The sequence below is a fragment of the Petaurus breviceps genome, unplaced genomic scaffold (genome assembly GCF_028583685.1).
Source record: "Petaurus breviceps papuanus isolate PSGF00001 unplaced genomic scaffold, PetGlider_PUasm1.0 90977, whole genome shotgun sequence".
NCBI lineage: Eukaryota > Metazoa > Chordata > Mammalia > Diprotodontia > Petauridae > Petaurus > Petaurus breviceps.
The window spans coordinates 28,265,944-28,281,385 of NW_027187391.1; the positions used below are offsets into that span (position 1 = coordinate 28,265,944).

A 15,442-nucleotide genomic window follows, 5' to 3' on the forward strand; every position below is an offset into this window, starting at 1 on the left:
AGAGATTAGATATACAATATACATAAGCAAATGAATATGATAACCAGGTGTTCGATAAGCCTAACAATCCTAGCTTTGGGGCAAGAACTCACTATTGAAAAAAAAATACTGAGAAAACTGAAAAGTGGTCAGGCAGAAAGTGAGCATAAAGTAACATCTCCTACAAAATACTAAGATAAGCTCAAAATGGATACATGATTTAGATATAAAAGATGACTATCAACTGGGAAAAGGCTAACGACATTTTAGTCATGAATGTTATGGAATATTGTCATACTGTAAGATAATTTTTTTTAAATGACTGCAAAGATACATGGAAAGACTTATATGAACTGATGTGAAGTGAAATAAACAGAACCAGCAAGACAGTATTCACAATGACTAAAACAATATAAATGGAAAGAACAATAATCAAACACAAATAACTTTTAAAATTTCTGCTGATTGGATACTGTACTAGGAACTATACATATATAGATATATAAATATACATAAATGTGTATATCTTGTATGTGCAATATGTATATGTTCTATGTATGTATATATTTACATATATTAAAATAAACATGAAGAAAATAATTATAAAGACTTTAAATACAAGGTGTTTTGAAGGAGAGGGCACTAGGAATTGAGGGATTCAGGACAGGCTTCATGCAGAAGAAGGTATTTGAATAGCATCTTAAAGGAATTGAAATATCCTATGAGGCAAAGATAAGGAGAGAGTATTCTTAACGTAAGCCAATGCAGAGGCACAAAGAAAAGAGATGAAATGTATTATCTGAGAAGATCTTTTGACTCAGTTGCAAGATATAGTAGGGGCAGTCTATTCCAGAGGCCCTAGATAACCACTGGAGTTTATTGAATAAGGAGGTAACATAGATCTGTGCTTAAGTAAAATCACTTTTATAACAATGTAGAGAATGAAGTAGTAAGTAGTAAGAAATTGAGGAACTGAGACCAATAGGCCAAATGCTATGAAATGATAATTATCCCAGTATAAAGGAAAGTTTTGTCCCAAAAATGTGTATGAAAATGTGTATGAAAAAAAATGTGTATCTTGGGGCAGAGCCAAGATGACTGAGTAAAGTTAGGGACTCACCTAAGTTCTCTCCCAAACCCCTCCAAATACCTTTAAAAATGATGCTAAAAAATTCTAAAGCAGCAGAACCCACAAAAAGACAGAGTGAAAAAAATTTCCAGCCCAAGACAACTTAGAAGGTTGGCAGTAAAGGTCTATTATATCAGGGTGAATGCGAGCACAGGCTGGACCAGTGCAGAATGGGCCTCAGCAAACCCAAAGCAAGCCTCAGCATTACTGTGCCAGCACAGTCCCAGCCATAGCAAACCAGGAGTAGGCCTTGGGAGTGACTGAATCAGTCACAGCAGTGGCAGCAGCTGCTGGTTCCAGATCTCTCAGGACACAGATGATAAGGGGGTCAAACAACTGCTCAGAAGGCGATTATAGGGAACTCTTTGCTAGCACTGAGGTAGGACTCTGTTGTTTTGCCCATAGTTGGATCCAGGTCACAATCCTGAGTGGCAATCTGTAATGTAATGCCAAGGAAAGGCAACTTCCAAGGTTCAAAATACCAGCATAGGTGCTCTCTATTTTATTCAGTGACAAACCAAGAACAGAGAAGATCAAAACATGACATCATTCAAAATACAGCATTTACTAAGTGTGATTAAATAATCTCCAAGTACTACCCCACCCCAGGATCTTCCAATCATTCAATCAATTACAAAGTCCCTGTTCTAAATACTACTCCACCCCTAGGCTATACCTTAATTAAGTCCACCACAAAACCCCTCTTCTCAAATGGAGATTAGTTTCCAAACATAGGTAAAGTACCTTCATTTGTCAATCACAGAGCACAATAAGGTCAAAAGTTCCCCACTCCCAGGATCACAATTGAATCTACCCCAGAGTTACATCAAGTTTAAACACAGCACTTAATACCCAAATGGAGGTCTTTTCTTCATCTTGACAGGAGGCAAGTTCTCAGCAATCTTAGTTCCTAGGGAGACAAGGCTTAGCAAGGCCATAAGATACATTGCCAGTCCCTTCATGAATTTATCCTCTGTCTGTAGAACAGTCCTAGAACCCCTGAACACATTAGCAAAGCCCTGTCCCAGGATTTCTGTAAACATACAACAAGAAAATCCTTCTTCAGGGCTTCTGAACCAACAGAAAGGCTCCCAGACCCCTGCAACAACAGCACTGTCCCTCACCAGTGGACAGTATTCACTCTGTCTGCAGGACAGTCTCCTATCACACAATCCCAGGGCAAGGTGGAGTGCTAGTATAGCAGAGCTTGCCACCACAGTAGTGGGGAGACTCTCCTTACAGTTCCAGGGCAAAAGAGGGTGTTTGTGGTCACTCACAGACTAGAACACAGGTTAGAAGAATAGTAAACTCCTCTCCTTAGATCATACCACCTTGGAAGAACTGAAAACTTAGAGGTCCCTAGAAGCATCTCTGAAAAAAGCTTACACAACCCCTGAAGCTTGGGACAGTGTATCCTCCATCCTGGAAGCAGAGCCCTATCTTAACACCGAGTTTAAAAAGTCAACTGATAGGGAAACTGAGCAAACAATGGGGGAAAAAACTAACTATAGAAAGATTCTATGGTGACAAGGAAGATCAAAACACACACTCAGAAGAAGATGACAAAGTCAAAGCTCCTACATCCAAAGCTTCTAAGAAGATATGAATTGGTCTCAGCCCATGGAAGAATTCAAAAAGGATTTTTAAAATCAAGTAAGAGAGGTGAAGGAAAAATTGGGAAGAGAAATGAGAGTGATGCAAGAAAATCATGAAAAATGAGCCAACAGCTTGGTAAAGGAGACACAAAAAAATATTGAAGAAAATAACACCTTAAAAAAACAGACTAGGCAAAATGACAAAAGAGGTCCAAAAAGTCAGTGAGGAGAAGAATGCCTTAAAAAACAAAATTGACCAAATGGAAAAGGGGTCCCATAAACCTATTGAAGAAAGTAATTCCTTAAAAAATTAGAATGGAGCAAGTGAAAACTAATGACTTTGTGAAAAACAAGAAACAATAAAACAAAACCAAAAGAATGAAAAAATAGAAGCCTGTTAAATATCTCATTGGAAAAATGACTGACCTAGAAAATAGATCCAGGAGAGATAATTTAAAAGTTATCAAAGTACCTAAAAGCCATGATTTTTAAAATGAGCCTAGGCATCATCTTTCAAGAAATTATCAAGGAAAACTTCCCTGATATTCTAGAACCAGAGGGTCAAATAGAAATTGAAAGGATCCACTGATCACCTCCTTAATGAGATCTCAAAAAGAAAATTCCCAAGAATATTATAGCCAAATTCCAGAGATTCCAGGTCAAGGAAAAAAATATTGCAAGCAGCCAGACACAATTCAGGTATGATGGAGCCAAAATCAGAATAATATAAGATTTATTTTAGCAGCTTGAACATTAAAGGATTGCAGGGATTGGAATATGATATTCCAAGAGGGCAAAGAAGCTAGGATTGCAACTAAGAATCACCTATGCAGTGAAATTGAGTATAATCGATGTGGGGAAAAAATGGACATTCCATGAGATAGAAGAATTTCAAGCATTTCTGATGACCACATAGAAAATTTGACTTACAAATACAAGACTCAAGAGAAGCATGAAAAGGTAAACAGGAAAGAGAAATCATAAGGAACTTAAATAGGGTTACATTCCTATGTGAGAAGATGATATTTGTAACTCAAAAGACCTTTCTCATTATTAGGGTACTTAGAAGGAGTACATATAGTCAGAGGGCATAGGTGTGAATTAAATATGAAGGGATACTATTTAAAAAATAAAATTAAGGGGTGAGAGAGGAATGTACTGGGAGAAAGGGAACGGTAGAATGGGGTAAATTATCTCAAATAAAAGAGCCAAGAAAATATTTTACAGTGGAGGGGAAGAGGGGTAAGGTGAGCGATAGTAAGTGAACCTTACTCTTATCAGAATTGACTCATAGCGGTAATAACATATGCACTTAGGTATGGAAATCTATCTTACCCTACAAGAGACTGGGGTAGGGGGGGGGAGGGAGAAGAAGGAAAAGAGAAGGCATGATAATAGAAGGGAGGGAATAGTCAAAAGCAAAATACTTTTGAGGAGGGACAGGGTGAAAGAAGAGAGAGAATAGAATAATTGGGTAGGGGAAATAGGATTGGGGGGAAATACAGTTAGCAATAGTAACTGAAAAAAAATTGAAGCAACTTTCTCTGACAAAAGCTTCATTTCTCAAACATACAAATTTATAAAAAAAAAATGAGAGCCATTCCCCAGTTGATAAACAATCAAAATATATTATCAGTTTTCAGATGAAGTAATAAATGTTATCTATAGCCATATGAAAAAATATACTAATTCACTATTGATTAGAGAAGTGCAAATTAAAACTATTCTGAGATAGTACCTCACATGTATTAGATTGGCTAATAGGACAGGTAAATGACAAGTGTTGGAGGGGATATGGGGAAAATTAGACATTAATGCACTGTTGGTGGGGTTTTGAATGGATTCATCCATTCTGTAGAGCAATTTGGAACTATGCCCAAAGGGCTATAAACCCATGTATACCCTTTGACTTAGCAATACCAGTACTAGTTCTGTATCCCCAAAGCAGTACAACAATCCAAGACAACTGTGTAGGACTTATGATAAAAAATGCTATCCGTCCCCAAAAAACTGATGGTATCTGAATGCAGATTGAAACATAATTTTTTTTTACTCTCTTTATCTTTCTTGAGGGTTTTTTTTTTTTTAGTATAGGTTTTAATGTTTTGTGTGACTGAAAAAAAAATCACCCACTTCTTTTTAAAGGTACAAGGCCATGGTTGTGGAAGGCTTAATTTAATGTCAGACTTTTTGTTATTTTATTTATGTTTGCTAACTTTTTTTTCTTTCTCCTTTTTAGTCTTTATCATTCAGGATATCTCTTTGGGCAAAGTTAGGGAGTGACACAGTTGCAAACATAGGTGATATAAAAACAAAAGATATCAATAGAATATATTTCTTTAAAAATCAAACTTTTGGGAAATGTTTAAGAAATTGAGTTTTTTTGTTTGTTTTTAGATTTGTCAGCAATGGATATCTCAGTGTTTCTGGAATTATTTGGATTGGATTGAAATCTGTCACTACATTGCCACTTGTGTCTTTCTTGGTCCTGATTACCAGATATACATATGTATATGTATATTAAAACATTTTCAGCAAGACATTCTAAAGCATACCCAGTCTCAGGATTTACAGATTTTTCTTAAAGTAAGTCTACTTTTAATCACATGGGCAGCACATAAATTAAATATTACATTATTTTTTAAGTGGAGTGTTTTGATAGCAAATCATCTATGTAGCTATCTATGTGAATTTATGTATATGTGTATATATGTATATGGATGCATGCATGTATATGCACATGTTTTATACATGCCTATATCATATATTCCCTGTGTATATATTTATCTTTATATATAAATTTATGGGGAGAGAATGCATATACCTATGTCTTTCTACTTAATTTTGGAATAATGTCATCAAAAATGAGTAGACTTAACTCCTACCCCATTTTGTTGTTTTTTTGCTGTTCAACAAGATTTTCCTTGTAATTTCACATTGACTTTATCTTTGATTAACAATAAATATATTTTAGTTACTTTCTAGTTGCTTAATAATGATGTTAGATAATGTTGCAGTCTATCTATTCAAAAGAAATTTGAAAGATATTAAATTTGAAAGCTATTAAGTTTCCTTTAAGCATACAATACTAAAATTCAGTCTGAAAAAAGTTTTCCTTAAAATATTTTTGTATTTTTTCATCTTGCATAATTAATTTTAAAAATTAATTTCACTTAGAAATGTTAATAATTAAATATTAAATGTTAATAATTAAACCCATGACAAGAAATATAATAAAATATAATTTAATTTTGAGAAATTTTATTTGGATAACATTCCATGTGATAAGATCACTGAATATGGAATCAGAAGATAAGTTAAAATCATAGCTTTGTCATTACCTAGTGGTGGGATCTTGAGCAAGTCACTTTAATCTATTTCAGTTTTCTCATTGGTTAAAAAAAAAGGGATGGAGGAGAGGATTAGACTTAATGATTTCTCTAATCCGCTTCTTACACAAAATCGATATGATTCTATCAGCCTCTAAATACCAGAAGGCATATGTCAAATGGAATATACTCAAATGTAATTTTTAAATGGTATATTTAAATAAATTTAATCATTTCTTGAATTACAAATATCCTATGGTTATAATAACTAATTGGCTTAACTATAATCTATTCCCCCTGCCGTGAGATTATTCCATGCCACTCTTCCTTTTCAGACTCCCCTAAGCCAACAATTCTACCTTATATCCAACATTAAAAAACAGGAAATGTTTTCCCCCTCCACCTCTCTTCTTTTTAATGGTAAGGGTATCAAAGACGGCTCTTTGTATTCTACTTTGTTTTACAACTTAGTTAATTTCCTTCCTCACATGTGAATTCACATCTTCTTTACCTTAATCCTCTTATTCTTCCTTGTCCTCTCTTTTACTTTGTTATACCTAGAAAATAATTTCCCCCTGTCCCTGTCCTATCTCTCTTTCCTTGTTACATCTGTGAGTTCTAAACCAATTTAATTATGTTTGATAAATATGAATAGTATTGGCAATATATCTTTGTCAAAGAAAAGGATTATGTTTTGAAGTGGAAAAAAAAAGAGGTATTAAAGAAAGAGTACCAGTAATAGCACACATGACACAAAGAAAGGGGGGAAACAAGCTAGAGCTGCATAATAGGAATTAGAAAACGTGCATTAACAGTACATCTGGACCTTCTGGGGAAGAAATAATGTTCCATGCTTCCCATAATCTTAAGAAATGATCCACAGCCATTAAAAGAGTATAGAGAAACCTTTTACTGACCCAAGAGGGAGATATATCCCTGTAGTTAGTGACTTGCTACTGAAGTAGCCTTATACAGATTTTATGTAAATAATAAGGAAATGAACCATTTTCCTAAAGCAGAGGTTCTCAATCATTCTTGTGTAATAGATCTTGTAAGTCTTGTTAAGTCCAATGGATCCCTTCTCAAAATGCTTTTAAATTTATAAAATGAAATACATAGGATTTCCAAGAAAACCAAAGATTAGTAGAAATAGTGTTTCTATACCCAAGTTCAGCAGACCCATGAAATCTGTCCACAGATTACAAGTTAAAAACCATTGTCCTAAAAGGTGTATATGAGACCTAAGGGAAACTGGTTCTTTTTTTTTTTTTTTTTTGCTTTTTGGAGGACAATTGGGGTTAAGTAACTTGCCAAAGGTCACACAGCTAGGTTTTTTTGTGTATTAAGTGTCTGAGGCCAGATTTGAACTCAGGTCCTCCTGACTCCAGGGCCAGTGCTCTATTAACTGCCCTACATAGCCACCCCGAGCCTATTGATTCTTATTAAAGATGCCAAACGCTTCCTCACTTTGACTAATTTGTAAAAAAGTGATTCATTAGAATCCTATTGACTAGGGGTAGAGCCAGGGTGGTAGAATACAGGAAATACTCAGCCAAACTCTTGCAACATTCTTATCTAAACAACTTTAAAATAAAACCTCAAATCAAATCCTATAGTGGCAGAGCAAACAAAAGATCAGGATGAGATACTCTCTGAGTACAAGGAAGATTAGAAGGTGAGAAGGAGAGATAGGTGACATGGGAGTGAAGTTTAACCAAGAAATCACATAGTTACAACACCAGTGGTGGAACTAGGTGGTGGCGAAGCAGCAGCAGTTTTGGGAACTCTCAAGTTAGAAATAGTTAGGGCACCTGGTAAATGGATTCAGGACAAGACATTGTCTGGCAACTCCTTGCCTATACCCACTTCTCGGTCACAGTTTAAGGGCACAGAGGAACACTTTATGTGAAAGAGGGGGTAAGGAATTTGCAGCAAGTTTCCCTGATAGAGGTCTTGTTTCTCAAATATGTAGAGACTTGAACCAAATTTATAAAAATAAGAACCATTCCTCCAATTGATACATAGTTACAGGCTATGAACAGGCAGTTTATAGATGAAGTAATCAAAGCTATCTATAGTCATATGAAAAATACTCTGAATTATTGTTGATGAGAGACACAGATTAAAATAACTCTTAAATAACACCTCATACCAATCAGATTGACTAATGTGACAGAAAAGGAAAAGGACAAATGCTAGAGGGGATATGGAAAAATTAGGACACTAATGTACTCTCAGTGGAGTTGTGAATTAGTCTCACCATTCTGGAGGACAATTTGGAACTATGCCCTAAATGCTATAAAACTGTGCACCAATACCACTAGGTCAGTATCCCAAAGACATAAATAAGAGGAAAAAGGAGCCTATTTATTCAAAAAAATATTTAAAGCATCTCTTTTTGTGGTGGCAAAGAACTGGAACTTGAGGGTATGCCAATCAATTGGTGATTGGCTGAACAAGTTGTGGTATATGATTGTGATGGAATATCATTGTGCTGTAAGAAACACTGAGCCAGATGGTGTTATAAAAACCTGCAAAGAGTTATGTGAACTGAAACAAAATGAAGTGAGCAGAACCAGAAGAACATTGTAAACAGTAAAAGCAATATTGTAAGAGTGATAAGTTGTGAAAGACTTAGCTAGGATTAAGACAGTGATCCAAAAAAAATTCCCAAAGGACCCATAATCACAAAAGTTATCCTCCTCCTGAGAGGGAACTGAACAACTCTGAATGCATATGGATTGAAGCATACTTTTAAAATTTCTTTTATTTTTCTTGAGGTTTTTTGTTTGTTTGTATCTTCTTTTGCAGTGTGACTAATATGGAATTATGTTTTTCATGATTTCACATATATAATTGATATATTGCTTGCCTTCTCAAGGGGTGAAAGGGTAGGAGAGAGGGAGGGAATTCAGAATTCAAAATTTTTTTAATGAATGTTAAAAACATTTTTATATGTAATTGAGAAATATTTGACAAAATAAAAAAAACTTTTTAAAACTTATTGACTAAAAATTCGTGGGCAAATACTGGTATTATTTTTTATCAGTTATTTACATTTTAGCCCACCAGATAACTGATTGTTACCTAATCTTATGCATTTTCACAGATCATCTCCCATGCTTAGCATGCACTACCTGCTTATTTCTCTCTTAAAGAGTTCTTATCTTTCCTCAATGTTCAGCCCAGGTGCCACTTCTTCCACAAATCCTTCCCCCTTTTCGGTTTCAACTCTCTCTCTTCAATATTGCCTGAGCTTTTTGCCTCCTTTTTTATCCCAAGACCAACTCCCTCCTTCTCTCAACTAAACCAAAAGCGAAAAGAGCCTTAACCACTCTGTCTTATTGTCCTACCTTTGAATTACAAAGCTCAATCTTATTTCAGTCTCTCTGTCTCAAGGCAAGTATTATATACTATTTCTTTTTTTTCAAATGCTTTATTCACTTGTAGTTTACATCATTAATTTCCACAAGATTTTGAGTTACAAATTTTCTCCCCATTTTTTCCCTAGGCGCCACCTCAAAATAGCATTCCCACTAGATATCCCCTCCTCCAATCTGCTCTCTCCCATATCTTCTCCCATACCCCCTCTAACTTTCCAGTAGGATATGGTAGATTTTTATGCCCCACTGCCTGTATGTCTTATAGCCCAGTTAAATGTAAAATAATATTAATAATATTATATACATATATATATATTTAACATTTGATTTTAAAACTTTGAATTCAAGATTCATTCCCTTCTTCCCTTGTCACCCACCCTTACTGGGAAGATAAACAATTCAATATAGGTTGTACATGTGTAGCTATGTAAAACATTTCCATAGTGGATATATTGAAAAAAGATTGACTATATTTCCCTCTTTCATATCCTACCTCCCACTTGTTCTATTCACTACTTTGATCCTATACCTTTTCAAAAGTGGGTGATTCCAACTTCCCTCCTCCACCACCCTACCCTCCCTTCCATCATCCCCCCTCTCATGCCCTTCCCTCCTACTCTCCTGTAGGGTGAGACACCCTATTTAGTGTGTATGTCATTCCCTCCCTAAGCCAAATTCATTGGGAATAAGGTTGACCCATTCCCTTTTGCCTTGCTGTTCTTCCTTTCCATTGTAACCATTTCCCCTTGCCTTTTCTATATGAGATAGTTTACCCCATTTTGTCTCTCCTCATCTCCTCTCATTATATTCCTCTCTCACCTCTTAATTTCACCATTTAAGTATCATCCCTTCCTGTTAAATTGGTCCTGTGCCCTCTGTCTGTGTATTCCTGTACACATATGTACACACATTCATATATATATTCATATGCCTATATACTCTCATCTATATAGACTGTGTGTGTATGTGTATGTATATATATGTACATATATATATATATATATATATACACACACACATACACATTTCTGTTCCCTTCAACTATTCTCATACTGAGAAAAGTTTCCTAAATTACATTATTATTTTTCCATGTAGGGATGTAAATAGTTCAACTTTTATTAAGTTCCTTATGATTTCTTTTCCCTGTTTACCTTCTCATGCTTCTCTTGCATCTTCTTTTTTTTTTTTTTACTTTTTAAAGGGCAATTGGGTTTAAGTGACTTGCCCAAGGTCACGCGGCTAGTTTGTGTGTTAAATGTTTGAGGCCGGATTTGAACTCAGGTCCTCCTAACTCCAGGGTGCTCTATTCACTGCACCACCTAGCTGCCCCTTGCTTCTCTTGCTTTTTATATCTGAATGTCAAATTTTCTATTCAACTCTGTTTTTTTTTTTTCATCAAGAATGCTTGAAAGTGGGGGCAGAGTCAATATGGCAGAGTAGAATCGGGACCTCTGAGCTGCTGCAGCTTTTGCCTTCCCCAATCAATGTAAAAAGGGGACTCTGAACAAATTTTGGAGCTGCAGAACCCACAAAATGACACAGACAAGTGAACCTCCCCCTGAGAGCAGGCAGGCAGGAATCAGCCAGCACAGCACTCTGCGAGCCGAGCCAGTCAGTGCCATGTGGCAGCTTCAGCTCCTGGCCTGCAGAGTATAGGGGGACCAAGCAACCAGTCTGAGGGGTAATTGTTCTTGCTTTAACCTGCTTGGATCTGGATTGCACTCTAGGGTGGAGGTACTGCAGTGTGTGTCCAGCTAGCCAGAGCGTGTGGAGGCCTCAGAGAGGGCACCCATCTAATACCTCCGGCAGCTGAGAAAACCTCAGCATTTAGGACAAAAGCTCCCCTGTGTGGTAGCAGAATCCTACTGTGCCAAAAAGCCCAGGCATCAAGTGACTGAAGGGTCACATGACCAGGCAAAGGAAACAAAGCAGAAAGAATTTTCCAACATTAGACTCCTATTTCGGGGACAAAAAGGAGCAAAGCATGGAACAGGAGGAAGACAGTGAAGTCAGAACTCCTGCACCAAAAGCTTCAAAGGAAAATAGGCTGATTATAGGCCACAGAGGACCTTAAGAAGCAGATAACAGAAGTGGAGGAAAAATTAGGAAGAGAAATGAGAATGATGCAAGAAAATTACAAAATGAGAGTCAACAGCCTGACTAAGGGAAATCACACCTTAAAAACCAGACTAATTCAGTTGGCAAAAGAGGCTCAAAAAGGCAATGAGAAGAAAAAGCCAAATTTTCCAGGTGGAAAAAAAATCTCAAAAGCTCAATGAGGAGAATCATTGCTTCAGAATTAGATTGGAGCATATGGAAGCTAATGACTTTATGAGAAATCAAGCTGCTGTTAAACAGATCCAAATAAATGAAAGAATAGAAGGCAATGTGAAATATCTCATGGGAAAAACCACTGACCTGGAAAATAGATCCAGGAGAGATCATTTAAAAATTATTGGACTAACTGAAAGCCATGATCAAAGTAAGAAGCTAGAAATCATATTCCAGTTCTCAAAGAAAACTTCCCTGATGTTTTAGAACCAGAGGGCAAAATAGAGGTTGAAAGAATCTACCAATCACCTCCTGGAAAAGATCTCAAAAAGAAAACTCCTAGGAATATTATAGCCAGGTTCTGGAATTCCCAGATTAAGGAGAGAATATTACAAGCAGCCAGGAAGAAACAATTTGAATATTGTGGAAACACAATCAGGATAACCCAGGATCTGGCAGCTTCTACTCTGAAGGATCGAAGGGCTTGGAATATGATATTCCAGAGGGCAAAGGAGCTGGTATTAAAACCAGGAATCACCTACCCAGCAAAACTGAGTATCATGTTTCAGGGGAAAATATGGTCATTCATTGGAATAGAGGACTTTCAAGCATTCTTGATGAAAAAACCATAGTTGAATAGAAAATTTGACATTCAGATACAAGAAACAAGAGAAGCATGAGAAGGTAAACAGGGAAAAGAAATCATAAGGAACTTATCAAAGTTGAACTATTAACATTCCTACATGGAAAAACAATAATTGTACTTGATTAATCTTTTCTCATTATGAAAACAGTTGAAGGAAATATATATGAGGGTATATGGGTATATAAATACATAAGTGAATGTGTGTATATATGTTTATAGGTATGTGTAGATAGAGGGCACAGGACCAATTTAACAGGAAGGGATGATTCTTAAAAGGTGAAATTAAGAGGTAAGAGAGGAATATAATGAGAGGAGATGGGGAAAGACAGAATGGGGTAAACTGTCTCACAGAAGAGGCAAGGGAAAATGATTACAATGGAGTGGAAGAATAGGAAGGCAAAAGGGAATGGGTCAACCTTATTCTCGTTGAATTTGGCTTGGGGAGGGAATGAAATACACACTAAATAGGGTATCTCGCCCTACAGGAGAGTAGGGGGGTAAGGGGTTGAGAGGGGGGATGATGGAAGGGAGGGCAGGCTGGGAAGCACCCACTTTTGAAAAGGGACGGGATCAAAGTAGAGAATAAAACAAGCAGGAGGTGTGATAGGAGGGAGGGAAATATAGTCAGTCTTTTACAATATATCTACTATGTTAATGTTTTGCATTAGCTACACATATACAACCTATACTGAACTCCTTATCTTCTGAGTAAGGGTAGATGACAAGGGAAGAAGGGAATGAATCTGGAATTCAAAGTTTTAAAATCAAATGTTAAATATATACATACATATATATGTATATATACACATATATGTATATTCTATTATTATTATTTTACATGTAACTGGGAAATAAGACATCAGGCACTGGGACATAAAGATCCACCAGGCTCTTCTGGAAAAGTCAAAGGGAGTATGGGAGAAGTTATGGGAGAGAGCAGATTGGAGGAGGGGATATCCTGTGGGACTGCTATTTTGGGGTGGTGGGTAGGGGAAATACGAAGAGAAAATTTGTAACTCAAATCTGGCAGAAATGAATGATGTAAATCAGAAATTAATTAAAGCATTTGAAAAATGGGAAAAAAGAAAGCAGAAAGAAATTGATAAGAAGATGTAGACAAGGAAATATTTTAGTATCTCGTTAAATTTAATATGCACCTAAAAATGAAATATACACTTAAAAATTAAAAAAAAACAATGCTTGAAAGTCCTCTATTCCACTGAATGACCAAATTTTCCCTTGAAACATGATAGTCAGTTTTGCTGGGTAGGTGATTCTTGGTTTTAATCCCAGCTCCTTTGAACTCCGGAATATCATATTCCAAGCCATTTAATCCCTCAGTGTAGAAGCTGCCAGATCCTGGGTTATCCTGATTGCATTTCCGCAATATTCAAATTGTTTCTTTCTGGCTGCTTGTAATATTTTCTCCTTGACCTGGGAGTTCCAGAACCTGGCTATAATATTCCTAGGATTTTTCTTTTTGGGATCTTTTTCAGGAGGTGTTCAGTGGATTCTTTCAGCCTCTATTTTGTCCTCTGGTTCTAAAACAGCAGGGCAATTTTCCTTGAGAATTTCTTGAAGGATGATTTCTAGGTTCTTTTTTTGATCATGGTTTCAGGTAGTGCAATAATTTTTAAATTATCTCTCCTGGACCTATTTTCCAGGTCAGTGGTTTTCCCAATGACATATTTCACATTGCCTTCTAGTTTTTTCATTTGTTTGGGTCCATTTAATAGTATCTTGATTCCTCATTAAATCACCAGCTTCCATTTGCTCCAATCTCATTCTGAAGGAATTATTCTCTTCAGTGAGCTTTTGAGATTCTTTTTTCCATCTGGCAAATTCAGCATTTTAAGGCATTCTTCTCCTCATTGGCTTTTTAAGTCTATTTTGTCATTTGAGTTAGTCTGTTTTTAAGGTGTTATTTTCTTCAGTCAGGTTGTTGACTCTCATTTCATAATTTTCTTGCATTGTTCTCATTTCTCTTCCCAATTTTTCCTCCACTTCTCTTACTTGATTTTCAAAATCCTTCTTGAGCTCCTCTATGGCCTATAAACCACTCATATTTTTCTTGGAAGCTTTTGGTGCAGCAGTTCTGACTTCATTGTCTTCTTCCTATTCCATGCTTTGATCCTTTTTGTCCCCAAAATAGGAGTCTTATGTTGGATTCCTCTGTTTGTTTTGCTTCCCTCGCTTGCTCATGTTGCTACTCAATTACTTGACTTTTGGGCTTTTTGCCGCAGTAGGACTCTGCTCAGAGAGGGGAGCTTTATCTCAAATGCTGGGGTTTTCTCAGATGCTGAAGGTATTAGTAGGGTGTCCACTCTGAAGCTTCCACACACTCTGGCAAGCTGGTCACACACCCCAGGATCTTCATCCTAGACCACAATCCAGATCCAAGTAGGTTAAAGCAAGAGCAATTACCCCTCAGACTGTTCTCTTAGTCCCCCTACAATCTGCAGGCCAGGAGCTGAAGCTGCCACATGGCGGTGGCTGCATAGCCACAGTGCCTCAACAGCTTCTCCCTCCAGGGCATAAAGGCCGGACAACACTCCCAAACTACTAGATCCCAAAGTCCACACTGCACTGACTTCTCACTTTGTGTATGGGTTTATAATTCTGGAACCAGCACAGCCGCTGGTGATCTGAAGTCCCTCTAGCGGGCAGCTGGTCAGTCCTGCGCTGAGGCTGGTGTTGGTCTGAGCTGGGCTCCCAGAGTGCTGCATTGGCTGCTTCCTGTTGGCCTGCCTGGCTGTCCTTAGTGGGAGCTTACCTTCTCTATGTCATTTTGTGGGTTCCGTAGCTCCTAGTTCAGAGTCACCTTTTACATGAATTGGGAGATGTGGAAGCTGGAGCCCCATGGAAGTCCTGGTTCTACTACACCATCTTGACTCCACACCCCCACCGATACTATTTCTTTTAGACTAAAATCCCAGATTAGGTTTCAGATATCTCTCCCTTCCTCAGCCACCGTAAAATCTGAATACCTAGTTACACGTGTCTAATTTTTCAGATTCTTACACAAATTAATGAAGGTTCAGTTTTCTGTAGTATCAGCTTTTTTTTAATTCATCTTTGAATCCAATCTTTTCAATCTTCAATTTTAAAGT

The 15,442-nt window shown here is 36.9% G+C and overlaps 1 protein-coding gene across 2 annotated transcripts in view; it reads left to right on the forward strand.

The window, feature by feature from the left end:
* Positions 1-15,442, forward strand: part of TBC1D32 (TBC1 domain family member 32) — a 246,731-nt gene that overhangs the window by 205,340 nt on the left and 25,949 nt on the right. For both annotated transcript variants that reach the window (XM_069076948.1, XM_069076949.1), the window contains one exon: positions 5,101-5,289. In XM_069076948.1, the coding sequence (XP_068933049.1) occupies positions 5,101-5,289 (189 nt within the window). The remainder of the gene's footprint in view (positions 1-5,100; positions 5,290-15,442) is intronic.